The 21,781-nt window shown below is 44.2% G+C and overlaps 1 protein-coding gene across 1 annotated transcript in view; it reads right to left on the bottom strand.

Annotated features, from left to right (window-relative positions):
• LOC137373267 (rab GTPase-activating protein 1-like) overlaps positions 1–21,781 on the bottom strand; it is a 600,347-nt gene that overhangs the window by 545,419 nt on the left and 33,147 nt on the right. The window contains exon 4 of the mRNA XM_068038116.1: positions 13,545–13,752. Coding sequence (XP_067894217.1) covers positions 13,545–13,752 — 208 coding nt within the window. The remainder of the gene's footprint in view (positions 1–13,544; positions 13,753–21,781) is intronic.

Here is a 21,781-nt window from a genome sequence, read left to right as displayed (position 1 = left end):
CTTCCCTCAGACAGATGTTAAGCGAACTGGCCTGTAGTTTCCTGCTTTCTGTCTCCCTCCCTTTTTGAATAAAGGAGCTACATTCACTTTTGTCCAATCTAAAGGAACCTTCCCCGAATCTAGGGAATTTTGGAAAATTAAAACTACACATCAACTATCTCACTGGTCTCTTCTTTTAACACCCTAGGACGAAGTCCATCAGGACCCAGGGACTTGTCAGCCCACAGCTCCAACAATTTGTTCAGTACCATTTCCCTGGTGATTGTAATTTTCTTGAGTTCCTCCCTCCCTTCCATTTCCTGACTTACAGCTAATACTGGGATGTTACTTGTATCCTCAATAGTGAAGACTGATATAAAATATCTGTTCAATTCATTTGTCATCTCCTTATTATCCATTATTAATTCCCCAGACTCACTTTTTATAAGACCAACGTTCACTTTGTTAACTCTTTTCTTTTTAAAATATCTACAGAAACTCTTACTATATGTCTTGATATTTCTCTTGTACTCTAATTTTACCTTCCTTATCAATCTTTTAGTCATTCTTTGCTGTTTTTTTATATTCTGTCCAATCTTCTGACATGCCTCCCATCTTTGCGCAATTATAGGCTTTTTATTTAAGTCTGATACTATCTTTAACTGTTTTAGTTCACCACAGATGGCAGGTCCCACCCTTGGACTTTTTCTTTCTCGTTGAAATGTATCTATTCTGTATATTCTGAAATATCCCCATAAATGTCTGCCACCGCAGGAGCCTCAGCCCTTTCAAAAGTCCAACAGGTTTGAGGTTCTTACAGCTTGTATGGATGAGAGAGGGGACTGCAGGGTGAATGGGCAAACTGGCCATGGCACCGTGGTACAGGAAGCCATTCAAGTGGGAAGAGATAATAGGAATGTAGTGGTACTAGGGAACATTATAGTCAGGGGGATAGGCACAGTTCTCAGTAGCCAAGAGCTGGAGTCTAGAAGGCTGTGTTACCTGCCCAGTGCCAGGATTCCAGACATCTGCTCAGGGCTTGAGAGGAACTTGCAGTGGAAGGCGGAGGAGGAGGATCCACTCGTCGTGGTCCACATAGGTACCAACAGCATAGATAGGACTACGAAAGAGGTTCCGCATGGGGAGTAAGAGCAGCTAGGGGTTAAAATAATAAGCAGAACCTCAAAGGTAATAATCTCTGAATTACCGGTGTGGGGGACATGGGTTTCGATTCATGGGGCACTGGCACCAGTAGTGGGTAAGTGGGAGTTGTACCTTTGGCAAATCGTATAATTAGGGCAGTAAAGAGGGCTTTAAACTAAATAGTGGTGGCGAGGGATCACATGAAGGAAGATGTAAAAGATGGGGGCAGGCGATGGTGTAGTGGTATTGTCACTGGACTAGTAACCCAGAGACCCAAGGTATTGCTCTGGGGACATGGGTTCAAATCCCACCACAGCAGAAGGTGGAATTTGAATTCAATGACTTAATCTGGAATTAAAAGCTAGTCTAATGATGGCCATGAAACCATTGTCAATTGTTGTAAAAACCCATCTGGTTCATTAATGTCATTTAGGGAAAGAAATCTGCTGTCCTTAACCTGGTCTGGCCTACATGTGACTCCAGACCCACAGCAATGTGGTTGACTCTTACATGCCCTCTGAAATGGCCTAGCAAGCCACTCAGTTGTATCTAACCGCTACGAAGACAATAAAAAAGAATGAAACCGGACAGACCACCCGGCATCGACCTAGGCACCGGAAACGACAACGGCAAACTCAGTCCTGTCAATCCTGCAAAGTCCTCCTTACTAACATCAGGGTGCTTGTGCCAAAGTTGGGAGAGCTGTCCCACAGACTAGTCAAGCAACAGCCTGACATGGTCATACTCACAGAATCATACCGTACAATGTCCCAGACACTGCCATCACTATCCCTGGGTATGTCCTGTCCCACTGGCAGGACAAACCCGGCAGAGGTGGCAGCACAGTGGTATACAGTAGGGAGGGAGTTGTCCTGGGAGTCCTCAACATCGACTCCGGACCCCATGAAGTCTCATGGCATCAGGTCAAACATAGGCAAGCAAACCTCCTGCTGATTACCACCTACCGCCCTCCTTCAGCTGATGAGTCAGAACTCCTGCATGTTGAACACTACTTGGAGGAAGCACTGAGGGTGGCAAGGGTGCAGAATGTACTCTGAGTGGGGGACTTCAATGTCCATCACCAAGAGTGGCTCAATAGCACCATAATTGACCGAGCAGGCCAAGTCCTAAAGGACATAGCTGCGAGGCTGGGTCTGTGGCAGGTGGTGAGGGAAACAACAAGAGGGAAAAACATACTTGACCTCGTCCTCACCAATCTGTCTGCCGCAGATACATCTGTCCACAACAGTATTGGTAGGAGTGACCACCGCACAGTTCTTGTGGAGACGAAGTCCCACCTTCACATTGAGGATACCATCCATCATGTTGTGTGGCACTATCACCGTGCTAAATGGGATAGATTTCAAACAGATCTAGCAATGCAAAACTGGACACATGAGGCTCTGTGGGCCATCAGCAACAGCAGAATTGTATTCAACCACAATCTGTAATCTCATGGCCCGGCATATCCCCCACTCTGCCATTACCATGAAGCCAGGAGATGAACTCTGGTTCAATGAAGAATGCAGGAGGGCATGCCAGGAGCAGCACCAGGCATACCTCAAAATGAGGTGTCAACCTGGTGAAGTTACAACACATGACTACTTGCGTGCCAAACTGCGTAAGCAGCATGCGATTGATAGAGTTAAGCAATCCCACAACCAACGGATCAGATCCAAGTTCTGCAGTCCTGCTACATCCAGCTGTGAATGTACAATGAAACAACGAACTGGAGGAGGCGGCTCCACAAATATCCCCAACCTCAATGATGGGGGAGCCCAGTACATCAATGCAGTGTACTTCAACCAGAAGTGCCAAGTTGATGATCCATCTCGGCCTCCTCTGAAGACCCCAGAATCACAGATGCTGGACTTCAGCCAATTCGATTCACTCCGCGTGATATCAAGAAACGACTGAAGACACTGGATACTGCAAAGGCTATGGGCCGTGACAATATTCCGGCAATAATACTGAAGACATGTGCTCCAGAACTTGCTGTACCCCTGGCCAAGCTGTTCCAGTACAGCTACAACACTGGCATCTACCCGACAATGTGAAAAATTGCCCAGGTATGTCCTGTACACAAAAAGCAGGACAAGTCCAACCTGGCCAATTACCACCCCACCAGTCTACTCTCAATCATCAGTAAAGTGATGGAAAGTGTCATCAACAGTGCCATCAAGTGGCACTTGCTTAGCAATAACCTGCTCAGTGACGCTCAGTTTGGGTTCCGCCAGGGCCACTCAGCACCCATTACAGCCTTGGTTCAAACATGGACAAAAGTCATCTCAGCTCCAGGACATCATTGAAGGAGTTCCTCAGGGTAGCGTCCTAGGCCCAACCATCTTCAGCTGCTTCATCAATGACCTTCCTTCAATCATAAGATCAGAAGTGGGGATGTTTGCTGATGATTGCACAATGTTCAGCACCATTCGGGACTCGTCAGATTCTGAAGCAGTCCGTGTAGAAATACAGCAAGACCTGGACAATATCCAGGCTTGGGCTGATAAGTGGTAAGTAACATTCACGCCAGGCACGTGCCAGGGAAGGGCCATCTCCAACAAGAGAGAATCTAACCATCTCCCCTTGACATTCAATCGCATTACGATCACTGAATCCCCCACTATCAACATCCTAGGGATTACCATTGACCAGAAACTGGAGTAGCCATATAAATGCCGTGGCTACAAGAGCAGGTCAGAGGCTAAGAATCCTGCGGCGAGTAATTCACCTCCTGACTCCCCAATCCCTGTCCACCATCTACAAGGCACAAGTCAGGAGTGTGATGGAATACTCTCCATTTGCCTGGATGGGTGCAGCTCCAACAACACTCAAGACGTTTGACACCATCCAGGACAAAGCAGCCCGTTTGATTGGCAACCCATCCACAAACATTCACTCCCTCCGCCGCTGACGCACAGTGACAGCAGTGTGTATCATCTACAAGATGCACTGCAGCAACGCACCAAGGTTCCTTAGACAGCACCTTCCAAACCCGCGACCTCTACCAACTAGCAGGACAAGGGCAGCAAATGCGTGGGAACACCACCACCTGCAAGTTCCCCTCCAAGTCACACACCATCCTGACTTGGAACTATATCGCCGTTCCTTCACTGTCGCTGGGTCAAAATCCTGGGACTCCCTTCCTAACAGCACTGTGGGTGTACCTACCTCACATGGAGACCTTCAAGAAGGCAGCTCACCACCACCTTCACAAGGGCAATTAGGGATGGGCAATAAATGCTGGCCTAGCCAGCGATGCCCACATCCCATGAATGAATAAAAAACAATTTTTAATGTTGTAAATTAAAGGGAAAGGACAAGGCAAGAGAGCAAGGTAACAATAAGGATAATGATAATCAAAGCATGGCAGGAAGGGACAGAGAGCATAAATTTCAGAGTGCGCCAGGAGATAAGGCCAGAGTTTGCAAAAGTTGTAAAAAGACAAAACTAAAGACTCTCTATCTGAATGCCCGTAGCATTCGTAACAAAACGGATGAATTGTCAGCACAAATAGAAATAAATATGTATGACCTAATAACCATTACACTTGGTTGCAAGGTGACAAAGGCTAGGACCTGGATATTAAAGGGTACTTGGCATTTCAGAAGGACAGGAAGCTAGGGAAAAGTGGTGGGGTAGCTCTGTTAACTAAGGACGACCTTAGGACAGTACTGAGAGATGACCTTAGTTCTAAAGATCAAGATGTAGAATCAGTTTGGGTCGAGATAAGAAATAGCAAAAGTAAGGAGTCACTTGTGGAAGTAGTTCATAGAAACCCTAACAGTAACTACATGGTAGGACAGGGTATACAGAAAGAAATAATGCGGCTTGTACGAAAGGTACAGCAATAATCATGGTGATTTTAATCTAAACATAGATTGGGCTATAGGAACTAAGGGGTTAACCTCTGCCATGTTTTATCTGTTGCATGAATCTATGTAAGTTATGGCCTGATACAAACTCACATAAGATGCTATGTTGTAAAGTAGAATGATTTTAAGTGATGTTGCGATTATGCTCAGAAATAGTTACACTTTGTATAAGTGTCAATGTATTAACTTAGGAATAAGTTATGTACTTTGTGTTTAGAATCATGTTGTTAAATGTGAAATGTATATTTGTATACTGGAGTGGGGAGATGGTGGGAGACAGTGTTCACTGTTACAACAATAGTAGAAAGAGCTTTGTAGGAGACCGGATGTCTTGATTACTGCCCATTCTCTATTTCAATTGCGATACACTCAGAGTCACAACAGACTTGTAGGCCCCATGAGGATGGAGATGTAAATAAAGATATTCAGAGACCATTCAAGACTGGAATGTTGATGGAGACAGCAAACATTCCCCATCGTGTGACAATGACTTGGGCAATCAAGGTGTCTGCAGAGACAATGTACAGAGGGTAGGGTCATATCTGCTGTAATCTGACTATTATAAATCAATCCAGTCATGGATGAACTGGACATACAGCCAACCAAATCGGAACTCAGTGATGCCATTGATTCTCTAGCCAGCGGAAAAGCCCCTGGGAAGGACAGCATTACCCCTGAAATAATCAAGAGTGCCAAGCCTGCTATACTCTCAGCACTACATGAACTGCTATGCCTGTGCTGGGACGAGGGAGCAGTACCCCAGGACATGCGCGATGCCAATATCATCACCCTCTATAAAAACAAAGGTGACCGCGGTGACTGCAACAACTACCGTGGAATCTCCCTGCTCAGCATAGTGGGGAAAGTCTTTGCTCGAGTCGCTCTGAACAGGCTCCAGAAGCTGGCCGAGCGCGTCTACCCTGAGGCACAGTGTGGCTTTCGTGCAGAGAGATCGACCATTGACATGCTGTTCTCCCTTCGTCAGATACAGGAGAAATGCCGTGAACAACAGATGCCCCTCTACATTGCTTTCATTGATCTCACCAAAGCCTTTGACCTCGTCAGCAGACGTGGTCTCTTCAGACTACTAGAAAAGATCGGATGTCCACCAAAGCTACTAAGTATCATCACCTCATTCCATGACAATATGAAAGGCACAATTCAACATGGTGGCTCCTCCTCAGAGCTCTTTCCTATCCTGAGTGGTGTGAAACAGGGCTGTGTTCTCGCACCCACACTTTTTGGGATTTTCTTCTCCCTGCTGCTTTCACATGCATTCAAATCCTCTGAAGAAGGAATTTTCCTCCACACAAGATCAGAGGGCAGGTTGTTCAACCTTGCCCGTCTAAGAGCGAAGTCCAAAGTACGGAAAGTCCTCGTCAGGGAACTCCTCTTTGCTGACGATGCTGCTTTAACATCTCACACTGAAGAGTGCCTGCAGAGTCTCATCGACAAGCTTGCGGCTGCCTGCAATGAATTTGGCCTAACCATCAGCCTCAAGAAAACGAACATCATGGGGCAGGACGTCAGAAATGCTCCATCCATCAATATTGGCGACCACGTTCTGGAAGTGGTTCAAGAGTTCACCGACCTAGGCTCAACTATCACCAGTAACCTGTCTCTAGATGCAGAAATCAACAAGCGCATGGGTAAGGCTTCCATTGCTATGTCCAGACTGGCCAAGAGAGTGTGGGAAAATGGCGCACTGACACGGAACACAAAAGTCCGAGTGTATCAGGCCTGTGTCCTCAGTACCTTGCTCTACGGCAGCGAGGCCTGGACAACGTATGTCAGCCAAGAGCGACGTCTCAATTCATTCCATCTTCGCTGCCTTCGGAGAATACTTGGCATCAGGTGGCAGGACTATATCTCCAACACAGAAGTCCTTGAAGTGGCCAACACCCCCAGCTTATACACACTACTGAGTCAGCGGCGCTTGAGATGGCTTGGCCATGTGAGCCGCATGGAAGATGGCAGGATCCCCAAAGACACATTGTACAGCGAGCTCGCCACTGGTATCAGACCCACCGGCCGTCCATGTCTCCGCTATAAAGACGTCTGCAAACGCGACATGAAATCGTGTGACATTGATCACAAGTCGTGGGAGTCAGTTGCCAGCATTCGCCAGAGCTGGCGGGCAGTCATAAAGACAGGGCTAAATTGTGGCGAGTCGAAGAGACTTAGTAGTTGGCAGGAAAAAAGACAGAGGCGCAAGGGGAGAGCCAACTGTGCAACAGCCCCGACAAACAAATTTCTCTGCAGCACCTGTGGAAGAGCCTGTCACTCCAGAATTGGCCTTTGTAGCCACTCCAGGCGCTGCTTCACAAACCACTGACCACCTCCAGGCGCGTATCCATTGTCTCTCGAGATAAGGAGGCCCAAAAGAAATAAATCAATCAAGAAGAGACAATGTACAGAAGGTGAGGTCATATGGAAGGATTAAGGTGGAATGTGACCTCATGTGGAAGGAACCCTCAGAAGGGGCCATAAATGGCAGGTGCTGGGACAACTCGGCATGCACCGATTCAAGAAGAGAACAACCTACAGTGAAAAGAACATTTCAAGAAAGAAGACTGCGCCACAGCAGCTCGGAAAGCAAGGACCAAGGACACCCTAGTACTGCTCATATATTCTTGCTGTACTTAATAAACTCTCTATCTTGATTAAGAAACCAGAGTCTGTACGTTGTGGGTCAACATCCCACCTAAACACACAAAAATCTTGTAGTACAAAATAAGATTGGCAAAGGTAGCCTGGAAGATGAGGTCACAGAGTGTTTTTGGGACAATTTCTTACAGCCAACTAGAGAGCAGGCTCTTCTAGACCTGATAGGGTGCAATGAGGCAGGTTTAATTAATGATCTCATCATAAAGGAGCCTCCAGGTAGCAGCAATCATAACATGATTAAACTTCGCATTCAGTTTGAGGGAGAGCGGAATGGGTCAAAGACTAATTTATTTTTTTATTTAGAGATACAGCACTGAAACAGGCCCTTCGGCCCACCGAGTCTGTGCCGACCAACAACCACCCATTTATACTAACCCTACAGTAATCCCATATTCCCTATCACCTCCCTACACTAGGGGCAATTTACAACGGCCAATTTACCTATCACCTGCAAGTCTTTTGGATGTGGGAGGAAACTGGAGCATCCGGCAAAACCCACGCAGACACAGGGAGAACTTACAAACTCCGCACAGGCAGTACCCAGAATTGAACCCGGGTCCCTGGAGCTGTGAGGCTGCGGTGCTAACCACTGCGCCACTGTGCTGCCCGTAGTGATTTAAATTTAAATAAAGGCAATTATAAGGATATGAAGGCTGAGCTGGCTCAAGTGTATTGGACGATTAGGTTAAGGTCAGTAGAGGTGCAATGGCAGACATTTATGGAGTTATTTCATAATGCTCAGTAAAGATACATTCCAGTAAGAAAGACAGACACTAGGAGAAGGATGCACCATCCGTGGCTAACTAATGATAGTACCAATTGAAAGAAAATATGTACAATTCTGCTAAGAGTAGTGGTAGGTTGGAAGATTGGACAGAATTTAAAAACCAGCAAAGAATGACTAAAATAATTAATAAGGAGGGAGAAATTAGAGTATAAGAGAAAACTAGCTAGAAACATAAAAATACTAACTGTTTTACAAGTATTTCAAAAGGAAAAGAGTAACAAAAGTGCGCGTGGGTCCTCTAAAGAGAGGGTCTGGGGAATTAATAATGGGGAATAAGGAAATGACAGAAGCGTTGAACAGATATTTTGTGTCTGTCTTCACTGTAGAAGACAAAAGTAACATCCCAGAAATACTTGTAAATCAAGAGGTGAAAGGCAGGGAGAAATTTTGAACAATTACAATCACCATGGAAAGGGAACTATTAGAACTAAAGGCTGACAAGTCCCCAGAAACTGATGGAGTTCATCCTAGGGTTTTTGTTACGACCAGGTGAGAAAGAGGTATAGCCTTCACCTGGTCTTAGTGTAAAAGGGTTTAATTTTTAAACACACTGTTTTTAGCTCCCCCTTGGTGAATCCTTGCTCCCTGCTTTCCAATTATAAGGCAAAGAAACCAGCACAACAGGCTTTCTCAGGTTTAAAGAAAAGTGAAATGTTATTAAATTCTAATTCGGTTAACACCTACAGATACACGAAGCGCCCACGCTAACATGCACACATGATACACAAACGCAGGGACAGGAAGAAAACAGAAGAAATAAAGTGGAAACGTTTGAGGCAATATCTGAAGAGTTGTTGTTACGGTTCTTCTGGCTCACTGTAGAGTCCTCAACTGTAGGTAGATCTTGCTTTTCGTTGGGGCCCAGTATTCTTCTTAAACCTTGTTCGCCGTAAGAGACTTTTCTCTTGGGGTTCATGTGTCTTCAGTGGATTCAGAGGCAAGTGAGAAAAAGATGGGAGCAGACATAAGAGAGATCTTCTTAGTCCAGGAGCAAACAGCTTTCTCCCCAAACTGTTTGTACAAATTCAAAAACTTAGGTTGCCCAGCAAGTTAGTCATGTGACTAGCCAGTTTGACCATGTCCATTTCTGTATTCGGCCACCTTAGCAGTCAACCTGGAATGCGAGCTCCCCCACCTTCAACGTCAGGTGATCAAAAGTCCATTGTGGGTTGAATGTCAGGGAATGGCTGCTTTGTCCTTCCAAACACTGTCTGTTAATATGCAAATGTCTTTTCCAGCCACGACTGATCTGTTTAACAAGTCCTCCCTTCACTCCAGTCAGAGTTTAAAATCAAAATTCATGACAAAACCTAATATGACAGTTTTAAAAGAAGTGGCTGCAGAGATAGTAGAAGCAATGGTTGTAATTTTCCAAAATTCCCCAGATTCTGGAAAGGTCCCATCAAATTGGAAAATAGCAAATGTAACTCCTCCATTCAAGAAAGGAGGGAGACAGAAAGCAGGAATTACAGGCCAGTTAGCCTAACTTCTGTCACTGGAAAAATGCTAGAATCTATTATTAAGGAGATTATGGCTGGGCACTTAGATACTCTTCATACAATCAGGCAGACTCAACATGGTTTTGTGAAAAGGAAATCATGTTTGACTAATTTATTATAATCCTTTGAGGAAGTAACAAGCAACCGTATAAAGGGGAACCTGTAGATGCAGTATATTTGGATTTCCAAAAGGCGTTTGATAAGGCGCCACATCAAAGGTTACTACACAAAATAAGAGCTAACTGGGGGGGTAACATATTAACATGGATAGAGGATTGATTAGCTAACTGGAAGCAGAGAGTAAGGGATAAATGAGTCATTTTCAGGTTGGCAAGCTGTAACTAGTGGAGTGCCACAGGGATCAGTGCTGGGGCCACAACGATTTACAATCTATGTCAATGATTTGGATCAAGGGACTGAATGTATGGTTGCTAAGTTTGTTGATGACACAAAGATAGGGAGCACAGTAAGTTGTGAGAAGGATATAAGGTGCCTGCAAAGGGATTTAGATCAGTTAAGTGAGTGGATAAAAAATTGGCAGTTGAAGTGTAATGGGGGAAAATTTGAACTTGTCCACTTTGGCAGGAAGAATAGAAAAGCAGTATATTATTTAGATAGAGAGAGATTGCAGAACTCTACGGTACAGAGGGATCTGGGTGCCCTGGTACATGAATCACAAAGGGTTAGTATGCAGGTACAGCAAGTGATTAGGAAGGCAAGTGGAAAGTTGTCGTTTATTGCAAAGGGAATGGAATATAAAAATAAGGAAGTTTTGCTACAGTTGTACAAGGTTTTGGTGAGATCACGTCTGGAGTATTGAGTACAGTTTTGGGCTCCTTACTTAGGAAAGGATATAATTGCATTCGAAGCAGTTCAGAGAAGGTTCACTCAACTGATTCCTGGGATGAAGGGGTAATCTTATGAGGAAAGGTTGGACAGGTTGGGCCTGTATCCATTGGAGTTTAGAAGAATGAGAGGTGATCTTATTGAAACATATAAGATCTTGAGGGGACTTGACAGGGTGGATACTGAAAGGATGTTTCCCCTCATGAGAGAGACTAGAACCAGGAGCACAGCTTAAAAATAAAGGGTCTCCCTTTTAAGATGGAGATAGGAGAATTTTTTTCTCTGAGGGCTGTTAGTCTGTGGAATTCTCTTTCCCAGAGAGCAGTGGATGCAGGGTCATTGAATATTTTTAAGGCTGAGTGAGATAGCTTATTGATTGATAAGGGAGTCAAAGGGTATGAGGTAGACAGGAAAATAGAGTTGAGGCCATAATCAGATCAGCCATGACCTTATCAAATGGCAGAGCAGATTTGAGGGGCCTAATGGTCTTCTCCTGCTCCAAATTTCTATGTTTGTATGTAGATGGAATAATAAGCAAAAACAATATTTTAACACACAAGTAAAAATATGTTGAAAAATGAAGAATCCAAAGGAATACCACAGCTGGGTAAACAATTTAGGGGCGGCACAGTGGCGCAGTGGTTAGCACTGCAGCCTCACAGCTCCAGGGACCCGGGTTCGATTCCGGGTACTGCCTGTGTGGAGTTTGCAAGTTCTCCCTGTGTCTGCGTGGGTTTTCTCCGGGTGCTCCGGTTTCCTCCCACAAGCCAAAAGACTTGCAGGTTGGTAGGTAAATTGGCCATTAGAAATTGTCACTAGTATAGGTAGGTGGTAGGGAAATATAGGGACAGGTGGCGATGTTTGGTAGGAGTATGGAATTAGTGTAGGATTAGTATAAATGGGTGGTTGATGTTCGGCACAGACTCGGTGGGCCGAAGGGCCTGTTTCAGTGCTGTATCTCTAGCTTTATTTAGGTTAGATTAGATTAATCAACTTAAGGGACTCATTGACCCAATGGGATAACATACTGTTTCTTTAAACTTATGCTCAGGAGGTAGGCAATTCTTGCAAGGTCGCATTAATTGTCTATTTGCAGTTACTCTCAGAAGATGGTGGTGAGCCGCCTTCTTGAACCGCTAGTCTTTATGCTGAAGGATATTAACCCAACAGCAATGAAAGGGCAATATATGTTCAAGACAGGATGGTATGATGCTTGGAGAGAAACTTGGAGGTGATGGGTGTTCCTGCAATATCTTATCCTTCTCAGTGGTAGAGGTCACAAGGGAAAGAGGTAATGTTGAAAGTGAACTTGGTGAGTTGCTGCAGTGAATCGTAAATTAGACATATTGCAGTCACAGTGCATTGGTGATGGTGGGGGAGGTTATTGATTCCAATGGAAGAAGCACAATCAGGTTAACTCCTCCATTCTGGATGATGTCGAACTTCTTGATTACTGTTGCAGCTGTATCCATCCACGTGAGTGATGAATATCTCAACACACTCTTGATCCCAGCCTTGTAGACAATGGAGAGGGGCTTTGAGATGGGACACCCAACTTTCACCCTGCACTTGCAGCCACAGTATTGATATGGCTGGTCCAACTCAACTTCTGGTCAGTGGTAGCCTGCAAGATGTTGAAGGTAGGGGGATTCAGCAGTGTTTGGTACCAATGAAGGTCAGGAAAAGATGGTTGGGCTTTCTCCTTTTCAAAATATACGCATGTGGCATAATTGTCACCTACCATTTGTCAGATCGAGCCTCAATGGTTTTCAGGTCCTGATGTAGGATACCATGGCCTGCTTTAACAGAGTTGTTATTAATGGAACAGTTGATTCGCCAGTGAACATCCCTGCTCCTGATCTTACGAAAGAGGGAGAATCATTGGTGAAGCAGCTGAAGATTGGTGGGCTGAGGATGTTTCCCTAAGGAACTCCAACAGTGATGTTCTAAGGCTGTGATGATTGGTCTCAATCACTTACTTTGTATCAAGTATGACTCCAAGTCACTACAGTGTGTTTAATCTCCATTGACCTGAGATTTGTTTGGGTCATCCTCAGTCGAACAACATCTTTGTGTCAAGGGCAGCCACTCTCACCTCTCCTCTGGCATTGAGCTCTTGCTTGGATGTTTGGAGCAAGACTGGGAGAAGTGCTTCTGGTATTATCCAAACTTAGCATCGATGAACATATTAATGGTGAGCAGGAGCAGTGATAGAACTAATAATGACTCTTTCCATCACTTGATTGATGACTGGGATTAACTGAAATCTGATGACGCAACAATTAGATTTTTAGATAAGCCATATCTGGGAAATATTCCACATGGCTGTACTGGAACTACCATTTCAATTCTGAAACTTAGTTCTGTATCGAACCCAGGCTGACGGGAGAAAAACATCTCCCTCTGCCGATCACTCTACTGACAATGAGCTTGGCCGCTGGGAATCTGCAGAAAACTGGACCATAATTCAACATAATTGACACTCTTACTGAGAACTTTGATGCATCAAATGGAAAAATGTCACACCGGTGCACAGAAGGAAGCGATCCTCTGTGGTTGTGGTTAACTGGGAGCAATGGATGCTGACACTATGAAATGTCAAAAAATGCACCATTCCCAAGGTAGGAATCACTCAGCTTGAGCAGAAGACGAAGGTTTGTATGCTGTCTTGGGTCTTTTTTTGTTAAACTTATAATATCTATATTCATTGTTTACAATAATTTTAACTGGACTAAATGGCCAGCCTACCTTACAGATCCATCTGCTACATTAGGCACATACAGGGTAACGTGAATAGGAACTTGGCAGTTGGCACGAAGGTTGGCCATAGCACGAAGAGCCTCTGCTTCGTTGCGTGGAGAAGTCACCTTAGTGCAGCCCAGGTAGGTTAACTTGTTGAACAGCACACTCTCCTCTTCCTCAGCACTGGGTGATGCAGCTTTTGGTGCCAGGAGTTCTGTTGAAAATACATGTAGATTAATACTGCTCACAACAGGGGCAAATTACATCATACAGACAGCACTAATTCCTGGCCTGCATGCATTTTCCAGAAATAAGTACAGAAAATGCTGGAAATACACACCAGGCCCTTGTTAGTCAGCACCTGTAAAGAAAACAGAGGGGTTAGTACATTTTGGAAGCATACCCTTCATTAGACGGTAGTTATTGGAAAAAGATTGCCTACTTAAAAAGAGTTCTTTGTTTTTAAGGAGCACCAACCACTGAGTAGACTACATCTGGGACACACGTTCTGGGAAAACATGCACCACGCAATGACCCCACTTTGAGATGTTTTGCGACATCATGATGTCACAACATTGGAGGCATCCTTCATGTGACCAGATGTGGCCCTGCGCAATATACAAGGACATGTCTTACCCTGCAGCACCAATACATTCCTAATGCAAATTAAGTCCACTCCCTGCTAGGCCTAAGTGGATAGCTGGGTGTGAGTGCAGTGTATGAAGTATGCTCATCAGTATATTGAAAATGACCCTAAATATAATCTTTACTTTACCAATCATATCCTCTGCATGCTGCTGAAAACAGACAAGGTGGCAGGAGATCTTTAAAAGGGAACTCTAGCTATCAGGACAGAGCTGTCAAATGAAACCCCTCCCATGGCTGCTACAACACTGGGATCTACCCAGCAATGTGGAAATTGCCAGCTATGCCCTGTCCACAAAAGGCAGGACAAATCCAATCCAACCAATTACCGTCCCATCAGTCTACTCTCAATCAGCAGCAAAATAATGGAAGGTGTCATCGACAATGCTACCAAGCGGCTATTACTCACCAATAACCGGCTCATCAATTCCCAGTTTGGAATCCGCCAGGATCAGTTCCAGATTTCATTCCAGCCTTGGTCTAAACATGGACAAAAGAACTGAATTCCAGAGGTGAGTAAAGAGTGATCCTTGATGGGCGGAGCAGTGGCAAATGGAATTTAATCCTGAGAAGTGTGAGGTGATGCATTTTGGGAGGACTAACAAGGCAAGGGAATATACAATGGATGGTAAGACCCGAGGAAGTACAGAGGGTCAGAGGGACCTTGGTGTACTTGTCCATAGATCACTGAAGGCAGCAGCACAGGTAGATAAGGTGGTTAGGAAGGCATATGGGATACTTGCCTTTATTAGCCGAGGCAGAGAATATAAGGGCTGGGAGGTTATGATGAAACTGTATAAAACGCTAGTTAGGCCACACTGGAGTACTGTGTACAGTTCTGGTTAACCCTTTATAGGAAGGATGTGATTGCACTGGAGAGGGTGCAGAGGAGATTCACCAGGATGTTGCCTGAGCTGCAACATTTCAGCTCTGAAGACAGACTGGACAGGTTAGGGTTGTTTTCCTTAGAGTAGAGAAGGCTGAGGGGGGGACATGATTGAGGTATACAAAATTATGAGGGGCACTGATAGGATAGATAGGGAGAAACATTTTTACCTTAGCGGAGGGGTCAATAACCAAGGGACATAGATTTAAGCTAAGGGGTAGGAGGTTTAGAGGGGATTTGAGGAAAAAAATTTTCACCCAGAGGGTGGTTGGAATCTGGAACTACCTGAAGGGGTGGTAGAGGCAGGAACCCTCACAACATTTAAGAAGTATTTAGATGAGCACTTGAAACACCATAGCATACAAGGCTACGGGCCAAGTGCTGGAAAATGGGATTAGAATAGATAGGTGCTTGTTGGCTGGCACAGACATGATGGGCCGAAGGGCCTGTTTCTGTGCTGTATAACTCTATGACTCTGTGACATCAAGACAGCATTTGACTGAGTGTGGCATCAAAGAGCCCTCGTAAAACTAAAGTTAATGGGAATCAGAGAAAACTCTTCACTGGCAGGAGTCATATCTAGCACAAAGGAAGATGGTTGTTGTCGTTATTGGAGGTCAATCATCTCAGTACCAGGATATCATTGCAAGTGTTCCTCAGGGTCGTGTCCTAGGCCCAATCATCATCAGCTACTTCATCAATGTCCTTCCCTCCATCATAAGGTCAGAAGTGGGAATATTTACTGATGCTTCCACAATGTTCAGCTCTCACAATCCCTCAAGTCAACATCCTGGGGGTCGCCATTGACCAGAAACTTACTGGATCAGTCTCAAATTCTGTGGCAACAAGAGCAGGTCACAGCCTGGGTATTCTATGGGGTATAACTCACCTCCTGATTCCTAAAAATATTTCCACCAACCACAATATAGGGGCGTGAAAGAAAGACTTGCAGTTACGTAGCGCTTTTCACGACCACCAGATGTCTCAAAGTGCTTTATAGCCAAAGTACTTTTGAAGTGCAGGCACTAATCTAGTGCAGGAAACGCAGCAGCCAATTTATGCCCAGCAAGCTCCCACAAACAGCAATGTGATCAGATAATCTGTTTTTTATGATGTTGACTGAGGGATAAGTATCCGCCAGGACACTTAAAATAACTCCCCAGCTCTTCTTCAAAATAGTGTCCTTTACGTTCACCAGAGAGAGCAGATCGGGCTTTGGTTTAATGCCTCATCTGCAAGACAGCACCTCTGACAGTGCAGCACTCCCTCAGTACTGCACTGGAGTATCAACCTTGATTTTTGTGCTCAAGTTCTGGAGTAGGACTTGAACACGGAACCTTGCGACTTAGAGGCAAGAGTGTTATGAACTGAGCCATGGCTGATCCAATGTGCAATGGAATACTCTCCTCTTGCCTGGATGAATGTAGCTCAAACAACACTCAAGCAACTCAACACTGAGGATAAAGCAGCCCGCTTGATTGGCACCCCAATCACTACCTTAAAGAATATTCACTCCCTTCATCACCAGCATGACACGGTTGCAGTGTGTACCACCTGCAAGATACACCGTAACAATTCATCAAGGCTTCTTCAATAGCATCTTCCAAACCCGTGACCTCTTATCACCTTGAAGTACAAGGGCAGCAGGTGCAAAAGAACACCACTAGCTCCAAGCTCCCCAAGTCACACACCATTGTGACCTGGAAATATATCTTCATTCATCACCACTGGGTCAAAATCCTGGAATTACCTACCTAAACAGCACTGTAGGAGTAACTTCACCACATGGACTGCAGTGGTTCAAGAAGGAAGCTCACCATCACCTTCTTGAGAGCAACTGGGAAAGGAAATAAATGCTGGTTTTGCCAGCAACACCCATATCTCTCACGAATGAAAAAGATGATCAAGTAAGGCTAATTATTGACCAATGCCTGCATCTCACTAATCTGATAAGCTATAGGGGAGGCAGTGACGTAGTGGTAATGTCACTGGATTAGTAATCCAGAGCCCAGGCTAATGCTTGGGGACATGGGTTCAAATCCCACCACAGCTGTTGGTGAAATTTGAATTCAATTAATAAATCTGGAATTAAAAACCATCTGGTTCACTAATGTTCTTTAGGGAAGGAAATCTGCTCCCATTACCTGGTCTGGCCTACATGTGACTCCAGACTCTCAGAAATGTGGTTGACTCTGAAATGGCCCAGCAAGCCATTCAGTTCCAGGGCAATTAGGGATAGACAACAATGCTGGCCTAGCCAGCAACACCCACATCCCACAAATGAATAATAAAGAAATTCATAAAAGTTATAGCACAAAAACAGGCCATTCAATCCAACTATTCTATGCTAGTGTTTAGGCGCCACATGAGTCTCCTCCCACCTACTTCATCTAACCCCATTAAGCATATCCTTCTACTCCTTTCTCTTTCATTGACTCATCTAGCTTCCCCTTAAATACAGTTATGGTATTGACCTCAACTATATCATTTGACAGCAAGTTTCACATTCTCAAAAATCTCTGGGTAAAGAAGCTTCTCCTGAATTACTTACTGGATTTATTGGTGACTATCTTATATTTATGATAAAAGTACCCTCTAAATTTGCTTAGTACTGGGCAGGCTACAAACTGCTCTAAGTAGTACTCTTTTATCCATGGACAGTTTACATTTTAAAAGTCATGACTTACATTATGCTGAAAATTTCTGCCGACAAACTGACAAAGTTGTAGCAAAAGCAAAATATCACAGATGCTGGAAATCTGAAATAAAAACAGACAATATACTCAGGAGGTCTGGCAGCATCTGTGGAGGAAGAAACAGATTTAACGTTTCGAATTGATACCCCTTCATCAGAACCCCAGAAGGGTCATCAACCTGAAAAGTTAACTCTGTTTCTCCATCTACAGGTGTTGCCAGATCTGAGTACTTCCAGCATTTGCTGTTTTTATTTATGACAAAGTTGTAAGCAGCCTATTTATTTCAATGCATAATACATTCCAGATTTCTGCACAGCCGCGTGCACCTTAGAGGGAACATTGTTTATGACTCCTTGCGTTGTACTCCCCCATGAGTGGAAACATCTTCTCTACCCTATCGAACTCCTTCATAGTTTTAAAGACCTGTGTTAGGTCACCCCTCAACATTCTCTTTTCTAAAGAAAAGAACCTTAGCCTGATAGTTTTAACCTCTTAGTTCTAGTATCATTCTTGTAAATTGTTTTTGCACCTTCTCCAGTTTGATATCCTGTTAGCAATATGGAGACTGTACTCTGAAGTGCAGTCTAATCAAGGTTTGATAGAAGTTTAAATAACCACTCTGTTGACACCAGAGCCACCAACAGTGATGCCTGAGAGATGGTTCAGATCGCAGGTACAAAGTGTTTCAAAAAGACGACCCGGGACATTAACCACTGCAAAACCAAATTCAGCCCAGTTTATCTGAATTCAACTTCCGGACTGCCCTCTTGTACCAAGACACTGGACAATGTTCAACCAATCAACCTGAAGCAGTGGGATCAGGAAAGACTGAGATGGCATCTTAAAAAATGTAGAGAAAGCTAGCATTTGGTCACAGATCAAGATCTTGCATATGTAAATATTATGCCATAGAAGAAAGGACTAATATTCTTAGAGAAGCTCTAACCTTCAAGTTTCTTCCACTTAAAATTAATGGACAATTTACAGGAAGATAGCACAACAACTACCAACGCTGTGGATTTCTTTCCAATAATTTCCCCTCAACAACTAGACCATTAAGCGGAAGCCCGCTAGATCTAAATATGGAATTTAACCAACAGTGTGCTGTGTCCTGTGGGATAGTGAGGTTGGACAAAAACTGCTCAATGCCAGGATGTCCAAGTACCAAAGTTTAAAAAGCTAGTAAGAAGTTTTCAAAATTGCCTTCACTCTGTGCTTTTCTGTAATATTCACACTAGGATAAAGTAAGGAAATGCACACACATTTATATCTCACAAAAGGGAAGGCCACACCAGATTTCAGGGTAGTTTGTTCAAAAGTTAGGAGCTGGTGATTGTCCAGTGATGTGAGGAAATCCATCAATGAGAAACACCATATCTGGAAGGTGTTCTGAAATACCACAGTGCAGGTGTGGGTGGATCACAATGCAGTTTATTTAATGCATGTGCTATCATATCCATCTTGAGGTAGACACTATGAGGAAAGTTCCACACTTATGTCTCAGGCACTACTGACCTAGCAGTATTGGATCTTGACAGTGGGTCAAAGAATAAATTCCCTTTCTGCTGTTGACACAACAGACAGCTGTCAGATTGTCTGTCCAGGGACTTGCTGACTTGCCCTGCACCAAATTCTCTAAATGTTTGAGAGCTATATGTAACAAGCATTAACTCAAGTCTATTAGGTGCTTGATATCTCATGAGATGGCATATCTAAGCAGGTGAATCCAATAGGGATCAGCATCCCAAGATGTGTTTATGCCGGAAGAGAATTTTTCTTTTGCAAGTAAATACCTGTGATGGAATCAAGGCTCTGTCATGTCAACATGTTTATAAGATTGTTGTGTTAGATTTTTTCATATAAACTTCAACTACTGTGAAATTAGCTTGGAATTCTGTTAGCTGCCTTCTACAAAGAAGTTTTCCTGGGGGAAGGCAGAGCAAAATGCACAATATTGCCTGAAGGCATTCCTTGTTAATTGCACCGAAATGATCTCTTTCCTGGTTGTGAAACACTAGAGGCATGCAATAACTTGCAGAGCCATGATGTTTCATAATAGGATGTACAATTCCGATAGGCTTTGTCTCAAACCCGAGTTTATGAACTACACTCCAATCAGCAAGGAGGGTTACTATCCATGTCCCTTATACTTGGGCAATAGAGGTAATTAACATTTATCACATCTTTTGAACTAAATTGGAATTTTTTTTCAGACACTTCAATCTGAAGTGTAAAAAAATTTTGAAAGGATACATTTTCCCCTTTGTTTCCTTGTTCAACGGCATTTCCAAGTTGTTGCAGAGATAGAACAATTGGTGCAGAAATCTGCTCTGTAGGATTGCTTATCTGATTAAGAGCTCTAAAAACTTCATTTTCTGGTCAAGAAATAAGCACATATACGTTTAATACTATTCTGCTATTTTCATGTGGCTCCTGTAATTGCTTTCTTTCCCGAGGTTCTGCCATACACAGCTCACCTCATTTTATCTGAAATGTTGTCACCCCACCACTTGAGAAAGCAGTAACAAACCAGAACTGGACAGTTCTTTCTCTGCATCCCAACTGTAATCTAGATCATAGGTTTTCAAATTATGTCAAGGATCTGAATTATGAAGACAGGAGACACTTGGAATTTTCAACTTGGAAAGGAGGCATAAGAAGTGATCTTATGGTATGCAAATTTAGTGAGAACAACCCTGGGAGTTCTCAACATTCCGAGAAGCCTCATGGTTTCAGGTCAAACAAGGTCAAGGTCATCTCCTGCTGAGCACCACCTACTGCCCCCCTCAACTGAAAAAACAATACTCCTCCATGTTGAACATCTTTTGGAGGAAGCTCTGAGGGAAACAAGGGAGGTGTGGGTGGAGGACTTCAATGTTCATCACCAACAGTGACTCAGCAGTAAAATCACTGAATCTCCTTGACATTCAATGGCAATACCATCGCTGAATTCCCCACTATCAACATCGTGGGGGTCACCATTGACCAGAAACTGAACTGGAGTAGTCATATAAATACCGCGGCTACAACAGCAGGTCAGAGGCTAGGAATCCTGCGGCGAGTAACTCACCTCCTGTCTGCCCAAAGCCTGTCCACCATCTAAAAGGCACAAGCCAGGAGTGTGATGGAATACTGTCCACTTGCCTGGATGGGTGCAGCTTCAATAACACTCAAAAAGCTCGACATCATCTAGGACAAAGCAGCCCGCTTGACTGGCACCCCATCCACCTCCTTCAACATTCACTCCCTCCACCACCAATGCACAACGGCAGCAGTGTGTACCATCTACAAGATGCACTGCAGCAACTCACCAAGGCTCCTTCAACAGCACCTTCCAAACCCACAACCTCTACCACCTAGAAGGACAAAGGCAGCAGATGCATGGGAACACCACCACTTGCATGTTCCTCTCCAAGTCACACACCATCCTGACTTGGAACTATATCGCTGTCCCTTCATTGTCGCTAGGTCAAAATCCTGGAACTCTTCTTCCTAATGGCACTAGTGTACCTACACCCCAAGGACTGCAGCAGTTCAAGAAGGCAGTTCACCACCACTTTCTCAAAGGCGATTAGGAATGTACAATAAATGCTGGCCTAGCCAGCAAAGCCCACATCCAATGAACGAATAATAAAAAAAGAGCTAGCTGAGTCTGAAAAGTCATAGTTGCCAAAATGAGCCTCAATCAAGTGGTGAGGAAACCAGTATGCGGAAGCACTTACTGGACCTCATCTGGTCCAACCTACCTACAGCAGACACATTCTCCACAATAGCAATAGTTGAAGGGACACCCATACAGTCCTGGTAAAGTCAAAGCCTTGTCTCCTGTCACTTCCGGTATCTGCCACGATGTGACATTACCACCATGCTAAGCGGGAAAGACTAAAGATAGATCTAAAAACCCAAAACTGAGCATCCACAAGGCACTGTGAGCTACCCACAGCAGAATTGCATATGACGACAATCTGTATCCAGATGGCCCGATTCCATTCACCTCTTCTCTATAATGAAATAAG

Source organism: Heterodontus francisci, chromosome 8 (genome assembly GCF_036365525.1).
Source record: "Heterodontus francisci isolate sHetFra1 chromosome 8, sHetFra1.hap1, whole genome shotgun sequence".
Lineage (NCBI taxonomy): Eukaryota > Metazoa > Chordata > Chondrichthyes > Heterodontiformes > Heterodontidae > Heterodontus > Heterodontus francisci.
The sequence above is the reverse complement of the archived record's forward strand: the minus strand, read 5'-3'. Positions and strand labels throughout refer to the sequence as shown.